This window comes from Phodopus roborovskii, unplaced genomic scaffold, assembly GCF_943737965.1.
Source record: "Phodopus roborovskii unplaced genomic scaffold, PHOROB, whole genome shotgun sequence".
In the NCBI taxonomy this organism is placed as follows: domain Eukaryota; kingdom Metazoa; phylum Chordata; class Mammalia; order Rodentia; family Cricetidae; genus Phodopus; species Phodopus roborovskii.
Genome location: NW_026126408.1, coordinates 12,776,975 through 12,790,115, shown reverse-complemented (window position 1 = coordinate 12,790,115; position 13,141 = coordinate 12,776,975). Strand labels below are relative to the sequence as shown.

Sequence of the window (13,141 nt, the reverse complement as noted above, 5' to 3'; positions counted from 1 at the left end):
TCTAAACAAACCCTGTCTGGAAAGTGACCAAGAAAGATACCTATAGCTTCCACATGCTCATGAATCTGCTCACATGCATGCATAAACATTGAAGAAAGAAAAGGTTACTTAAATGTCTGGATCTTTAATGCTCTGTGTGAAGTGAGGATGCTGTAAGAGTGATTTACTTTGAATAGTCTGTTCCCATCTTTGTTATTTTAAAGATTGTGATTTATGTGTGTATAAGAGTTAGAAAAGTAAAAAAGTAACTTTTCCATCTTCTCTAGGCAACTCCTTTCTAACTCTGTCTAGCATTCAGGGTGCCAAGAACGATTTAGCCTGAGAGCCTAATCCATCTAAGAATGCTGTTGAATATGAGCTCTGGAACTTCTAGAGAGAGTTGGGTCAGGGCACAGGGTGATACGACCATTTGGGGGCACTGTGCTTGGTTCCCTGATGAGCCCAGAACAAATGACTTCTATGCTTTTCTGTGACCCCAATTCTTGCTCTCTCCTCCTGCTCCAGGCAGCTCTGCCTCAGAACAGGGATTGCCTCTCCAGGTAAATGTCTGATTCCAGCATAATGAATGTGTATGGGTGTTTTGCCTTGGTGTATGTCTGTGTACCACATGTGTGCCTAGGGCCCACAGAGGCCATAAGAGGCGTCAGATCCCCTGAAACTAGAGTAATAGATGATTGTGAGCTGCCATGCAGATGCTGAGAATAGTAGTGCCACAAGAGAAACCGCAGAGCATCCCTCCAGCCCCTGTCTGTCTCATTTTGACCAGATCCACCCTTGTCAAGTGTGTCTATCTAGCAGGAGCTGAGAGTGGTAGGGTTTCTCTAGTGATACGGGGATGTTAATAAAGGGTACACCTGGACAGTGGTGGCACATGCCTCTATCCCAAAAGATATAGAGTGGCCAGCCTTCTGATGTTCTGAATGGGCTTGAAACCTCAGGGAGGCGAGCTCGCTCGTCTGTGCTGGGCGTGGGGGTGCTGTTAGAAAGAAGGTAGCTCTGGGTCAAGGGAGGTGGGACTGAGGCCACTGAGAATAGGGGAAATCCTATTCTCCCATGTCTTCCCTGCTGGGCTACGGCGCCAGGCTGGGCTTTCCTGGCTCAATACATTGTAGTGACTGGGTCTGTGCCCAAAAATGAATGCAGGGATTATATGAAGAAAATTAGGCTAGAGTTGGTTTTTATTTTGCTACTCGGGTGGAGACCTAAGAAAGAGCTTGAATTTCATAACTGCACACCCAAAGGTCCTGTCCAAGTTACTGTCTCCTGTCTGTCTCACTCTGCTGCTTCCTCCCTTCCCTAACTTCTAACAAAGCTGCCCCATACCTTGAAGGCATTCACCACTGTGCTGGCTGGCTAGTCTGAGTCTGGTCATGACATGTCCAAAACCTGTGGGTGGGCAGCCATGAGGGCAGGGTAGGCTTGACTGACAGATGAATTCTTACAGTTTCCCTTGGACCATGTCACTGGGAGGAAGAGGAATGCTGTGAACCTGACCCATTTGTCTTTACCTGCTCAGTCAAGTGACAGCTCAGAGCCCAGGAGTAGGAGTGCTGAAAAACGGGCACAGTGAAGATGAGTATGGAGGAGAGCACCTCAGCTCCCTTCTACACCACCTCAGATACCAGCAAGGTTGTCTCCACCTTTTCTGTCGTGGACTATGTGGTATTTGGCCTGTTGCTGGTTCTCTCCCTTGCCATTGGGCTCTATCATGCTTGCCGTGGATGGGGCCGGCATACTGTTGGTGAGCTGCTGCTGGCAGACCGAAAAATGGGCTGCCTTCCTGTGGCACTGTCCCTGCTGGCCACCTTCCAGTCAGCAGTAGCCATCCTGGGGGCACCAGCTGAGATCTACCGATTTGGAACCCAGTATTGGTTCCTGGGTTGCTCCTACTTCCTGGGGCTCCTGATCCCTGCTCACGTCTTCATCCCAGTCTTCTACCGCCTGCATCTTACCAGTGCCTATGAGGTAAACAGAAAAGGGTTTCTCCAGCACAGGGATGGGAAAGGGGACAGGTACCTAAGATTGTGACTCTAGGCTTCTGCCAAAGAATGGCTGCCCCAAGTGTCTCTTCTTCCTGGGGGAGTTAAGCTGGGGATGGGCGTGGGAGAGTGCCATGCCTAGGGGCCAGAGTGTATGGTTTGACTACTCCCTTGTGCTGCTAGGCCTCTTGAGGGTTGGGGTCAAGACATGCCATGCCTTAAAAGGTATATAAATTCTTTGTACTTGTATCTAGTACCTGGAGCTTCGCTTTAATAAAGCAGTGCGTGTCCTCGGAACTGTGACCTTCATCTTTCAGATGGTAGGTGGAATATTCTGGAAACTGAGCCTGGGGCATGGGAGGGGAGGCTGAACTCAGACCTTTCCCTGTTCTCAAACTGAAAAGATTGAAATTTTTATGAGTAACTATATGGCCAAGCCCCTGATGGCATCCTGTCCAATGCCACGATATATGTGACAATGGTGGCAAGCCAGATTTTGGGAGATGTGAGAGGGAAGTGAACCCAGGTGAAGGGAAGCCTTGGGGACACTGTCTTCCCCCTCATGTCTTCTCCCCATCACATCCTTTCCCATATCCTACAGGTGATCTACATGGGAGTCGCTCTCTATGCACCATCCTTGGCCCTCAATGCAGGTGAGGGGTCACAGTCCCTGACTTCTGGCCTTGGCAGACAGAGGGGTAGTGTGCTACACAGATAATTGATTCGTTAACAGGGCTTTTGGTCTCTACCAGAGGTAGTAGTAGACTCATTCACCTCAGTGGAAAGATGACCAAACATTGCCATGCCTCACCTCAACTGGTTAATCAACATTTTGGTGGAGCTCTGAACATTCTTTGTTGAGGAATGGCTTATGTTACCATTAATGACTAGTTGCTTCATTGTTGTGATGGTTTGTTTGTTTGTTTGTTGAGACATAGTCTTTATGTAGCCCTGACTGTCCTGGCACTCTGCTGTATAGACCAGGCTAGACCCCTGGAATGCTGGGCTTAAAGACATGTGTCACCACAGCTGGTTCATCTCTGTGATCTGAGTAGCTATCCTCGCCAGGACTTCTCTGGAAAACCTTCCAGAGATTGGATTGTGATTTTTATGTTTTCAGTGACTGGATTTGATCTGTGGCTGTCAGTTCTGGCCCTAGGGATTGTCTGCAACATCTACACAGCACTGGTAATTGCGATTATTCCTGGGGTAACAGCAGGACGAAGGGAAAGGAAAAGAAGGGCTAGCATAAGAAGAGATAAAAAATGGGGTGAAGTTCCAGGCAAGGCACGGTGGAATGAGACTAAGTGTGGGCTATGAAAGGAGAAGGTGGAATGAGTCCAGCTGTTTCTGGTATTATGCAGGGGCTTTCTTGGGAGTATGATGTCCCCCCTATCTGCTTGGTTTGGCATTTGTGACAGATATGGTTTTTTCTCCTTGCAGGGTGGGCTGAAGGCTGTCATCTGGACAGATGTGTTCCAGACACTGGTCATGTTCCTTGGGCAGCTGGTGGTTATCATTGTAGGCTCTGCCAGAGTAGGCGGCTTGGGGCACGTATGGGAAGTGGCCTCCCAGCATAAACTCATCTCTGGGATAGAGTAAGTCTGTGCTTCCTCAACTGGTACCTATAGCACCAGGTGGCCGAGCACATTTCAGAGCCTGGTCTCAGGCATTTAGTAAGCAGAGAGAAAGCTGACAACACCATAGGCAGAAAGTCCCTACTACAGAGGGAGAAGGTGATCGTGGGTGGATTGTGGGCATTGCCTGGATTCACACCTGAGATGAGGTGGCTGTGACTGGCAGTGACCAGGTAGTGTTTGCAGGCTGGATCCTGACCCATTTGTGCGGCACACTTTCTGGACTTTGGCCTTTGGGGGTGTCTTCATGATGCTGTCTTTGTATGGTGTGAACCAGGCTCAGGTGCAGCGCTACCTCAGTTCCCGCTCAGAGAAGGCTGCTGTGCTGTGAGTTCAGGGATGGGACACATTGGTGCAAGAGCTTGGGAAGGGTTCCCTGGAAGCAGTGGGGTGGGGCAGGGTTCGGGTGCCGGACCCCTTGTTGGGGCTCTCTGGAGGCTCAGGGGGGCGTGTCGTGCAGTGTCAGTATCACCTCTGTCTTTTGCAGCTCCTGCTATGCAGTGTTCCCCTGCCAGCAAGTGGCTCTCTGCATGAGCTCCCTCATTGGTCTCGTCATGTTTGCCTATTATAAGAAATATACTATGAGCCCCCAGCAAGAGCAAGCAGCACCTGACCAGGTGAGGGGGCCTCTGGCTCCATCCTGTGCTCATGAGAAGCCAGTATTGGTCCCTAAGCAGAGTGCCTGTGTGGCTAAACTGGAAAAAAAAAAAAAAAAAATAGATGAATAGTGTTTTGTCATCCTGAGGTCCCAACTGTCTGGCATGTCAGATCCCAGTCCTCAGCAAATCTAATCAGTGTTCACCCCATTTGATTGGTGGGAAACAACTGGTGCCAACTCCCTCTGTTGGAAACGGTTGCATGTCTACTGTCATCTAAGCTTCCCAACAGCCCCATTTTATAGAAGATGCTTGGTGAGGTAGGCAGCGTGCTGCCATCACACTGCTCATCAAAGGAAGCGCTAGAAGGGCTGTGTAGTTTGCTCTGCAGGGCCCCTTTTCTCCCTGCTTGAGGAAGATGCCTTCATTACTGGCTCCCCGTCCTGATGCCCCCGGCTCTGAATGGCAAGGGCATGTTCAGAGGGGCTTCTGTGTGAGTGTGCTGTGCTCTACTGCAGTTAGTCCTCTATTTTGTCATGGACCTCCTGAAGGACATGCCGGGGCTGCCGGGGCTCTTCGTTGCCTGCCTCTTCAGTGGATCCCTCAGGTACTCCTACAGTTTGTCCTCGATGTGCTATACCTGCCCTGCTGGGACAGTGTGCCCATCTGATTTGGGTGGCAGGACATAGCATAGCCTCTCCCAAAGTATGTGTCAGCCATCTCTGTGAGCAAACCTATACTCCATCAGAAAAGATTTATATTTCCAAACCTCCTTTGAAGTAGCCTGAGCTGTGTAGAGATGGGTAGTTTCTTTCCTTTATGCCTCTGGCCCCTCTGTAGAGTCCTTAGTTCTGCCTTTCTGGCTCTCAGACCCAGCACAGCTCATCTTTTTCCTCCTATGCAGCACCATATCATCTGCATTCAATTCACTGGCAACTGTCACCATGGAAGACCTAATTCAGCCCTGGTTCCCTCAGTTGACCGAAACCCGGGCCATCATGCTTTCCCGAAGCCTTGGTAGGATTACTCTTCTGTGTATCTTAAGTCTTGTTCATTCTGAGATACACCCTGACCACTGTCATCAGTCTTCAGTCCTGGGCTCAGCACATGCCTCGTTTAGCACACAGCCCTCACTCCATCATGTATTGCTTTGAGGGGAGAGCATGAGTACATAAGGTCTGGGTCACACGATGAGGACAGCAGTGGGCCCTGGGGCTGGGATGTGAAGTAATAGACCTGTCTTTCTAGGGGTACAGAAATGGGTTGGTTGGAGAGTGTGTTATCCCTCCTCTTCTTGTTGACTCACATCGTTTTGTTGCCTCCCCTTTGCTCCTCCCCAGCCTTTGCCTATGGGCTAATTTGCCTGGGAATGGCCTATATTTCCTCTCATCTGGGATCAGTGCTCCAGGTAATGCCTAGAAAGAAAGACACCCTTAGCAGAGATGGGGGGGATATATTTGAAATGGGAAATGAAGGTAGCTGTTTTGAGATGTATGGGATGTGCCTTTAATAAAAATTACTACATTTAAGCTGGGCATGGTGGCACACACTTTTAATCCCAGGAATAGGGAGGCCTCTCTGAGTTTGAGGCCAGCCTGGTCTACAAAGCAAGTTCCAGGACAGCCAGGGCTGTTACACAGAGAAACCCTGTTTCAAACAAAAAGATAAAAAGTTATACATTTAAGCTGGGCATGGTGGTGCACACTTTTAATCACAGCCTTTGGGAAGCAGCAGCAGGTGGGTGGATCTCTCAGTTCAAGGCCAGCTTGGTCTACAGAGCAAGTTCCAGGACAGCCAAGGCTACACACAGAGAAACCCTGTCAAAACCAGAAAAAAACAAAATTACATTTATTCATTTGTTGTATGTGGATACTTGCATGCCAGTCAGTGGAGGTCAGAGGACAGCTTTTGAGAATTGGTTCTCCCCTTGAGCCATGTGGGTCCTGGACATTGAACTTAGGTAACAAGCACCTTCATCCCCTGAACCATCTCACCAGTCCCATAAATTCTCCTTGGGTAGATGGCCTTTAACTGTGAATAGACTCCCTCACGTGAGCAAAAGCCCCAACGTTATTTTTAGGATGTTGTTAGCCCAGAGTCACCTAGAGCTTGGCCTAAACTTGGAGTGCATCATCTCAGCCATTCCCACCCTGAAGAAACCAACAGCGGATGATTGACAGGAATTGGAGGCAGAAGACTCTAAGCCCATGTGTTCTTTTCTCTTTGCATCAACTCCAGGCGGCACTCAGCATCTTTGGCATGGTTGGAGGACCACTGCTGGGACTCTTCTGCCTGGGGATGTTCTTTCCATGTGCCAACCCTCTTGTGAGTGACTCATCTGACTCCCCAGATATGCATGTGGATAGAACTGGGCTTTTGGGGTACTCAACAATTCTGGGGACTGGTATGAAGGTTGTGGTGGGCCTTGTGACAAGAGTTGACTGTCTCTGGGCAGGGTGCCATCGTGGGCCTGTTGACTGGACTCACCATGGCCTTCTGGATCGGCATTGGGAGCATAGTGAACAGGATGAGTTCTGCCGTGGCGTCCCCTCCTGTTAATGGGTCCAGCTCCTTCCTGCCCAGCAACCTGACCATGGCCACTGTGACCACCCTGATGCCTTCCTCCACCCAGTCCAAGTGAGGCGGGCTCACTTTCTCCTCGGGTGTGAAGCTCAGTTTTGAGGGATTTCATGGGGACCTTGCTAAGGGATGGGTTACCACAAGCCATAAGCAGTGGTAGGCTAGGTTCTGAGACCTCGAGAATGTCCTGCCAGATGACTGTCCTCACTCTCACCCTAGGCTCACAGGACTACAGCGGTTCTACTCCCTGTCCTATTTATGGTACAGTGCACACAACTCCACCACAGTCATCGTTGTGGGCCTGGTTGTCAGCCTGCTCACCGGTGAGGATATGGGGTTGCCGCACAGCAAAATGAGGGGCTGAGGGGCACTTTTCAGTCTGGGGGAGGTGGGACCCTGCCCTTGGGCCACCGAGTGTCAGTAACAGCCACTCTCCTCTGCTGACATGAGAGTGGGCTGGAGGACTGGGTCCTTGGTGAAGGGAACTACTGATGCTCTGAGGGTCTCTTGACAAACATGTTTGCCTTCAGGGGGAATGCGGGGCCGGACCCTGAACCCTGGCACCATTTATCCTGTGTTGCCAAAGCTCCTCTCACTCCTGCCCTCATCCTGCCAGAAGCGGCTTTGCTGGAGAAGCCACAGCCAGGTGAGACCCATTGTCACATGTAGCTAGCTATTCCCCTGTTCTCCTTGTGTCTGCCATGTTTCCCACACTAGGCCTACCTTGTCCACCCTCGCTCCTACCTCTGCTCTTTGTGTCCCCCAGGATGCCCCCATGGTTCCCAAACCGTTTCCAGAGAAGATGAGAAATGGAGTGCTGCATGACAGCAGGGACAAAGAGAGGATGGCTGCGGATGGCTTTGTCCACCAGCCATGCAGTCCTACTTGCGTTGTCCAGGAGACCTCCCTGTGACCTGTGATGGGGACTCAAGCCTCCAGTCTGTCTACCCTGCAGGCCAGCAGCCACAGGCTATTTTACAGTGCCGTGATGAGTCTCTACATGTGTTCTGGAGGGGCGGGGTGGGTGACCCAGCGCACAACAAAGGACCTTGATCTCTAATGTTTTCACCTCCGTGGACACTGGTGTATGCAAGGGTGAGACAGGGTTTTTCCTTATCCCTTGCCAATCTCTCTCTTAGGTTTGAGAGGTACAGAACCATGCACAAGTGGGACAATCAGAGAATATACAGAGAAAGGGTGGCTTTTGATTAAGTATGACCAGAGAGTCCTTTGGAGTGAATGGGAACATTTCTTGTAGCTGCCTTGGGGCCTGGTTTGGCGAGATTGACCATCTCCTCCATCAAGCATGAAGTTCTTGGATACCTCCCCCTTCATGTCAGTCATTTGTGAGTTCAGGTTATCTGTAACACTCAAGTCCCCTCTCATTCTTACCTGCCTACCTCAGTTCTTGAGAGCGAGTGTCCTGGGTCTCAGAATAGACAGTTGTGTAACATCTGCTTCGTAGAGGGGGTAAGTTTTCTGCATCACAAGCCTCACCTTCCTCAGGTGGTACTTAAGAGACAGGGTCCTCACTGGTTCCTTATGAAGCATGCTGTCCTCAGAACTCCTAAGCCAGGCCACCCTGGTTCATTCTGTCATTCATGCACCTATTTTCTTTTGGAGTTTTCTCATGCTTTTTGTTTCTAGGGAATAAAAAAGCTGTTAGAACTAGTGTCTGGCCTCTGTGTTTCTTTAAGTAACCACTGTCCCCTGGAGAAGATAAGAGCTCTGTGTAGGTATCTTCCTCTACTGAGGCAAAGGACTTGTGGCCTCCAGTCTCTGCAGGAGGCTGCTGGAGGTGGGGAGGGGCAGAGTGAGTCTCATTGCTTTTTGATGTATGTCATCTTGTCACCTGCCACCTCAGTTGTTCTTAGCAAGAACTGCTTTGAGATTTTTTTGCTGTTGAAGCAAGGGAAAGACTGTTAATGAGAAATAATACTGACTTGTATATTGAACAATATTATTGCCTCCTCCCCTGCTTGGCCCCATCCTGCTGCTCAGAGCATATGTTCTCAGGGGCTCAGTAGATACATGGGGCCAGGCAGATCTGAGGGTTCAGCCATAGCTCAACTGCTCTTCCATATCCCGTGCAGCTCAGGCTAGGATATGTGTTGTGTCTCAGTATCCACCCCAAGTTTTGTTTAATGAAGTACAGTCTTGGGCCAGTGAGGTGGCTGTGCAGCCTGTGAGATAGAAAACTGACTCCTGAAAGTTGTCCTATGACCCCGCCCTCAACATATCCCATAGCACACACACACGATTTTAAAAAACTTAAAGTGGAGCACATCTGATGTCAGAACATGGGCAGACATGAAGATCACAAGTTAGAACATATCTCAAAACAGGAATTAGGTCTCATTGTTGCCCAGGCTGGCCACAAACTCCCGGCATGACATGATTCTCTTGCCTCAGCATCCCAAGTGACTAGACTAAAGATGTGTGACCTTGAATCATCCTTCACTCCCTTTGTCCTGCTGTCCTGACCACCATTGTTTTGGAACAAGGCTTATACCCAAACATACCCCAGTCACTTCCTGACTTCAAAGGGCAGGAGGGATTGCTCAGTGGGTAATAACTTATGTTCTTGCAGAGGAGCTGGAATCAGTTCCCAACATCTAAATGGTTCACAACCATCTGTATTTCCAGTTCTGGGGGATTTCATGACCTCCTCTTCTGACCTCTGGGTACCGGCTATTCATGTGGTACATACACATACATGAAGGAAAAACACACATACATATAAACTGAAGATTTAAAAAGGAAAGAAAGGCACACGTCTGAGTAAGGCTCAACAATGGAGGTCTGTAGAAAATGTAGAGAGGGGGAGTTCAGAAAAAGAATGTCCAGAGCAACAGGGCAAGTATTAGGATTTTGTCTGATATCCAAGAAAAAATGAGAAGGGACAAGGTTTTGAGTTGGAATTCAGAGCAGCAAGCAGATCTGTGAAGATCTGTAAGGGCTTCTGGGGTCTTAAAGCACATCATCTCATTGAGGGGATAGTCTTCATCTCCTTCACTGGACTTTAGATTAATTTAAGAGAGGGGACAATAGCAAATAGCACTGTAAACAAGGCAAATGGGAATGTTATGTGTATTTAAGATTAGGTTCGGTTTTTTTTTTTTTTAAGCTTTATGTGTATGAGTGTACTGCATGCATACTTGATGCCCACCAGGGTCAGAAGAGGGCACGATATCTGGAATTGGGGTTACAGATGGTCCATGAGGACGCTCAAAACTCAACCTTGCAAACAACAAGTGCTCATAACCATTGAGCCATCTCAGCCCCAATTCTATTCGTTTTGACCAGTAAGAAGTACTTTCCCTTAGTGGACCTCAGTGTAAACCCTAACATTTCCACCTTCCTCCCCTACAGCATTTTTAATAACATTTTTATTTTATATGCATTGGTGTTTTACCTGCATGTCTGTGTGAAGGTGTCAGATCTTGGAGTACGGACAGTTGTGAGCTGAAGTGTGGGTGCTGGGAAGTGAGCTCAGGTCTTCTGCAAGAACAGCCAGTGCTCCTAACTGCTGACCCATCTCTCCAGCCTCATGTAACATTTTAAATCTTTTTGTTTGTTCTAGTTTTTGAGACCAGGTTTCTTTCTCTGTGTAGCTTTGGAGCCTGTCCTGGAACTTACTCTTATAGACTAGGCTGATCTCAAACTCACAGAGATCCACCTGCCTCTGCCTCCCTCCCAAGTGCCAGGGCTAAAGGTGTGCACCACCACCTCCCAGCTCTAAATCTTTTTTTAAAAAGATTTTATTTATTATGTATAAAGTGTTCCATCTGCCTTTATTCTGGCAGGCTAGAAGAGGGCACCAGATCTCATTACACATGGTCATGAGCCATCATGTAGTTGCTGGGAATTGAACTCAGGACCTTTGGAAGACAAACTAGTGTTCTTAACCACCAAGTCATCTCTCCAGCCCCTGCATTTTAAATCTTAAGGAGGGGCATTGCCAGTTATAAAGGCAGTGCCCCTCATCAGTGACCTGCAAGTCTTCTACCCCAGTCTAACCACTTAAGGGTTGCACTCTAGCTAACTTTCAGGCACTGGAGGATGATCAAAGAGACTCCCAAGCAGAACTAGGCTACCAACCAAGGGCTAAGGGAGGACTGTGCAATGATGATGTAACTTAGATCACACTGTGTAGCTCTGGCTGTCCTGAAACTCACTATGTAGACCAGGCTGGCCACGAACTCGCAGAGATAAACAGCCTCTACCTCTCCAGTACTGGGGTTAAAGGTTGCTATAGCACACTTGACTGATCCTTGATTTCTTCTAAGTCCTGTGGGTTTTTGTTTAATCTCCTAGGCAAAATATAGATCAATGTGTAAAATTCTGAGAATAAAGAGAACTCTGAAATGCCAGTAGTTGTACATGTTGTGGGGTTCTGGGACAATACAGTAAGCAAGATCCTCGGCTATAAAAGGGTAACCTACCTAGGTGGAACCTCACCAATGAGTTAAGGAGAGCTGGTTAGGCCCAGTTAGCAGCTTATAGGGAAAGGTTCTGAACCAATGAGCAGGTCTTCAACCTCCAGTGAGAGGGCTGCCAGGAAGGCAGACTTTGGGACAGAGTCAACTGCTATTTTCTTTGGTTTATATTTATTTTGGTGTCAAGGTCTCATAAAACTCAGGCTGGCTCCAAATTGGATATGAAACTTCTAAAGTCTTCTAGAGTGCTGGTACTACATGTGTGTTCCACTACACCTGGCTTATGGGGTGCTGAGGGTCAAACTCAGGGTTTTATGCTAGGCAAGCACTCTACCAACTGGTCTACCACTCCAAGCTCACTTCAGTGTTTTATAGGACTGCCCTTGCTACTGCTGGAAGGATAGCTTGCTTCTTTCTTTCTTTCTTTCTTTCTTTCTTTTTTTTTTTTTTTTGAAACAGGATATCTATATGTAGCTATAGTATCCTGGAACTTGCTGTGTAGATCTGGCTGGCCTTGACCTTGAAGGCGTGCATGACAAAAACAAAGCTTAAATCAGAAGGTGGTAGTACAGACCTTTAATCCCAGCCCACAGGAGGCAGAGGCAGGTGGATCTCTGTGAGTTCAAGACCAGCCTAATCTACAGAGCAAATTCCAGGGCAGCCAGGACTACACAAAGAAACCTTATCTTGAAAAACCCAAAACAAACAAGCTCATTCTATGTGAGTTTCAGTGAGAATTTTTAAGTCACTGGGGGTCTGGCTTTAAAGGAAATTGTGGGATGCCAGTTTATGCCCTGCCTTTGGTTCCTGGCCTCTGAGATGAGCAGTTTGCTCCCATGCAAGCCTGTGCCCTGCTGCTCCCTTGCCATAGCCAAAGCAACAGCCTTTCCTATTATAAAATGATTGTTTAAGGTCCGTACACAAGACAAATGTGTGCCGCTGGAGGAGAGGCTGTGGATGACTCAGATTTCCATCTGGGTGGGAGGGAGGATACAACACGATTAGTCCCATAATAATAAGCCAATTGGTGAAGGCGGCTCTCTACCAGGATCAGATGGGATTTAACTTTCTTCTCCTTTCTGTTTCTGTGGACAGCAACTGCTTTTTTTTTTTTTTTTTAAACGGTACTGATCTTCAGGGAGATTCAGGGCAAGACCTTTGGACTTAGGGGTTCTCAAGATTTTATTACTAGTCACAAAATGGACTTGTACAGCACCATATGAGTCCCTTGGGATCTCAATGATTTGGGAGGGAGATGGCCTTTCTTGGCTAGTTTGTGAATAGCAACTTCAGCTTCAGGCAGGTGGTGATGTAACAAGGGTAGGGCAGAGTTGACTGGGACAGGGCCTTACTGGGAGGATACAGGGTGCATTCAACCCATGATGGCTGCTATCTCCATCTCCTATTTTTAAGTTGATTATCTCAGGTATTTTGTCACAGTGCTAAAAGCTGAAAACTTACATTGTACACATGTTACTATAACCAGAATTTCAACAGATATTGTAGTACATATCTGTAATCCCAACATGCGGGATCCTGGGCTATATAGCAAGAACTTGTCTCAAAAAGTAAAAGTAAGCCATGCCGGTGGTGGCACACACCTTTAGTCCCAGCACTCAGGAGGCAGAGGCAGGAGGATCTCTGAGTTTGAGGTTGCCTGGTCTACAGAGTGAGTTCCAGGACAGGCTCCAAAGTTACAAAGGAACCCTGTCTGGGATCTAAAGAGATGGCTCAGAGGGTAAGAGCATCCAGAGGACCTGAGTTTAATTCCTAGTAACCACATGGTGGCTCACAACCATCTATAATGAGGTCTAGTGCCCTCTTCTTCCATGCAGGAATATATATATATATATATATATATATATATATATATATATATATATATGCATGCTGTATACATAATAAATTAG

At 48.0% G+C, this 13,141-nt stretch overlaps 1 protein-coding gene across 1 annotated transcript; it reads left to right on the top strand.

The window, feature by feature from the left end:
• The first annotated feature begins 1,417 nt into the window (after nt 1-1,417).
• Nucleotides 1,418-8,464, top strand: Slc5a6 (solute carrier family 5 member 6). Its single transcript, XM_051181780.1, has 15 exons — nt 1,418-1,965; nt 2,234-2,299; nt 2,581-2,632; nt 3,100-3,167; nt 3,423-3,577; nt 3,803-3,943; nt 4,104-4,233; nt 4,731-4,819; nt 5,117-5,229; nt 5,553-5,620; nt 6,451-6,537; nt 6,668-6,849; nt 7,012-7,115; nt 7,323-7,438; nt 7,559-8,464. The coding sequence occupies exons 1-15, from the start codon at nt 1,573-1,575 to the stop codon at nt 7,703-7,705; spliced, it is 1,911 nt and encodes a 636-aa protein (XP_051037737.1). The 5' UTR covers nt 1,418-1,572; the 3' UTR covers nt 7,706-8,464.
• Nucleotides 8,465-13,141: the final 4,677 nt, after the last annotated feature.

Bases quoted from the DNA above. Each gene is read 5' to 3' on its own strand.
- Slc5a6 (XM_051181780.1), top strand. From the start codon at position 1,573: ATGAGTATGGAGGAGAGCACCTCAGCTCCCTTCTACACCACCTCAGAT. The intron at 1,966-2,233 runs GTAAACAGAAAA...ACTTGTATCTAG, and splicing joins ATCTTACCAGTGCCTATGAG to TACCTGGAGCTTCGCTTTAA. The intron at 5,621-6,450 runs GTAATGCCTAGA...CATCAACTCCAG, and splicing joins ATCTGGGATCAGTGCTCCAG to GCGGCACTCAGCATCTTTGG.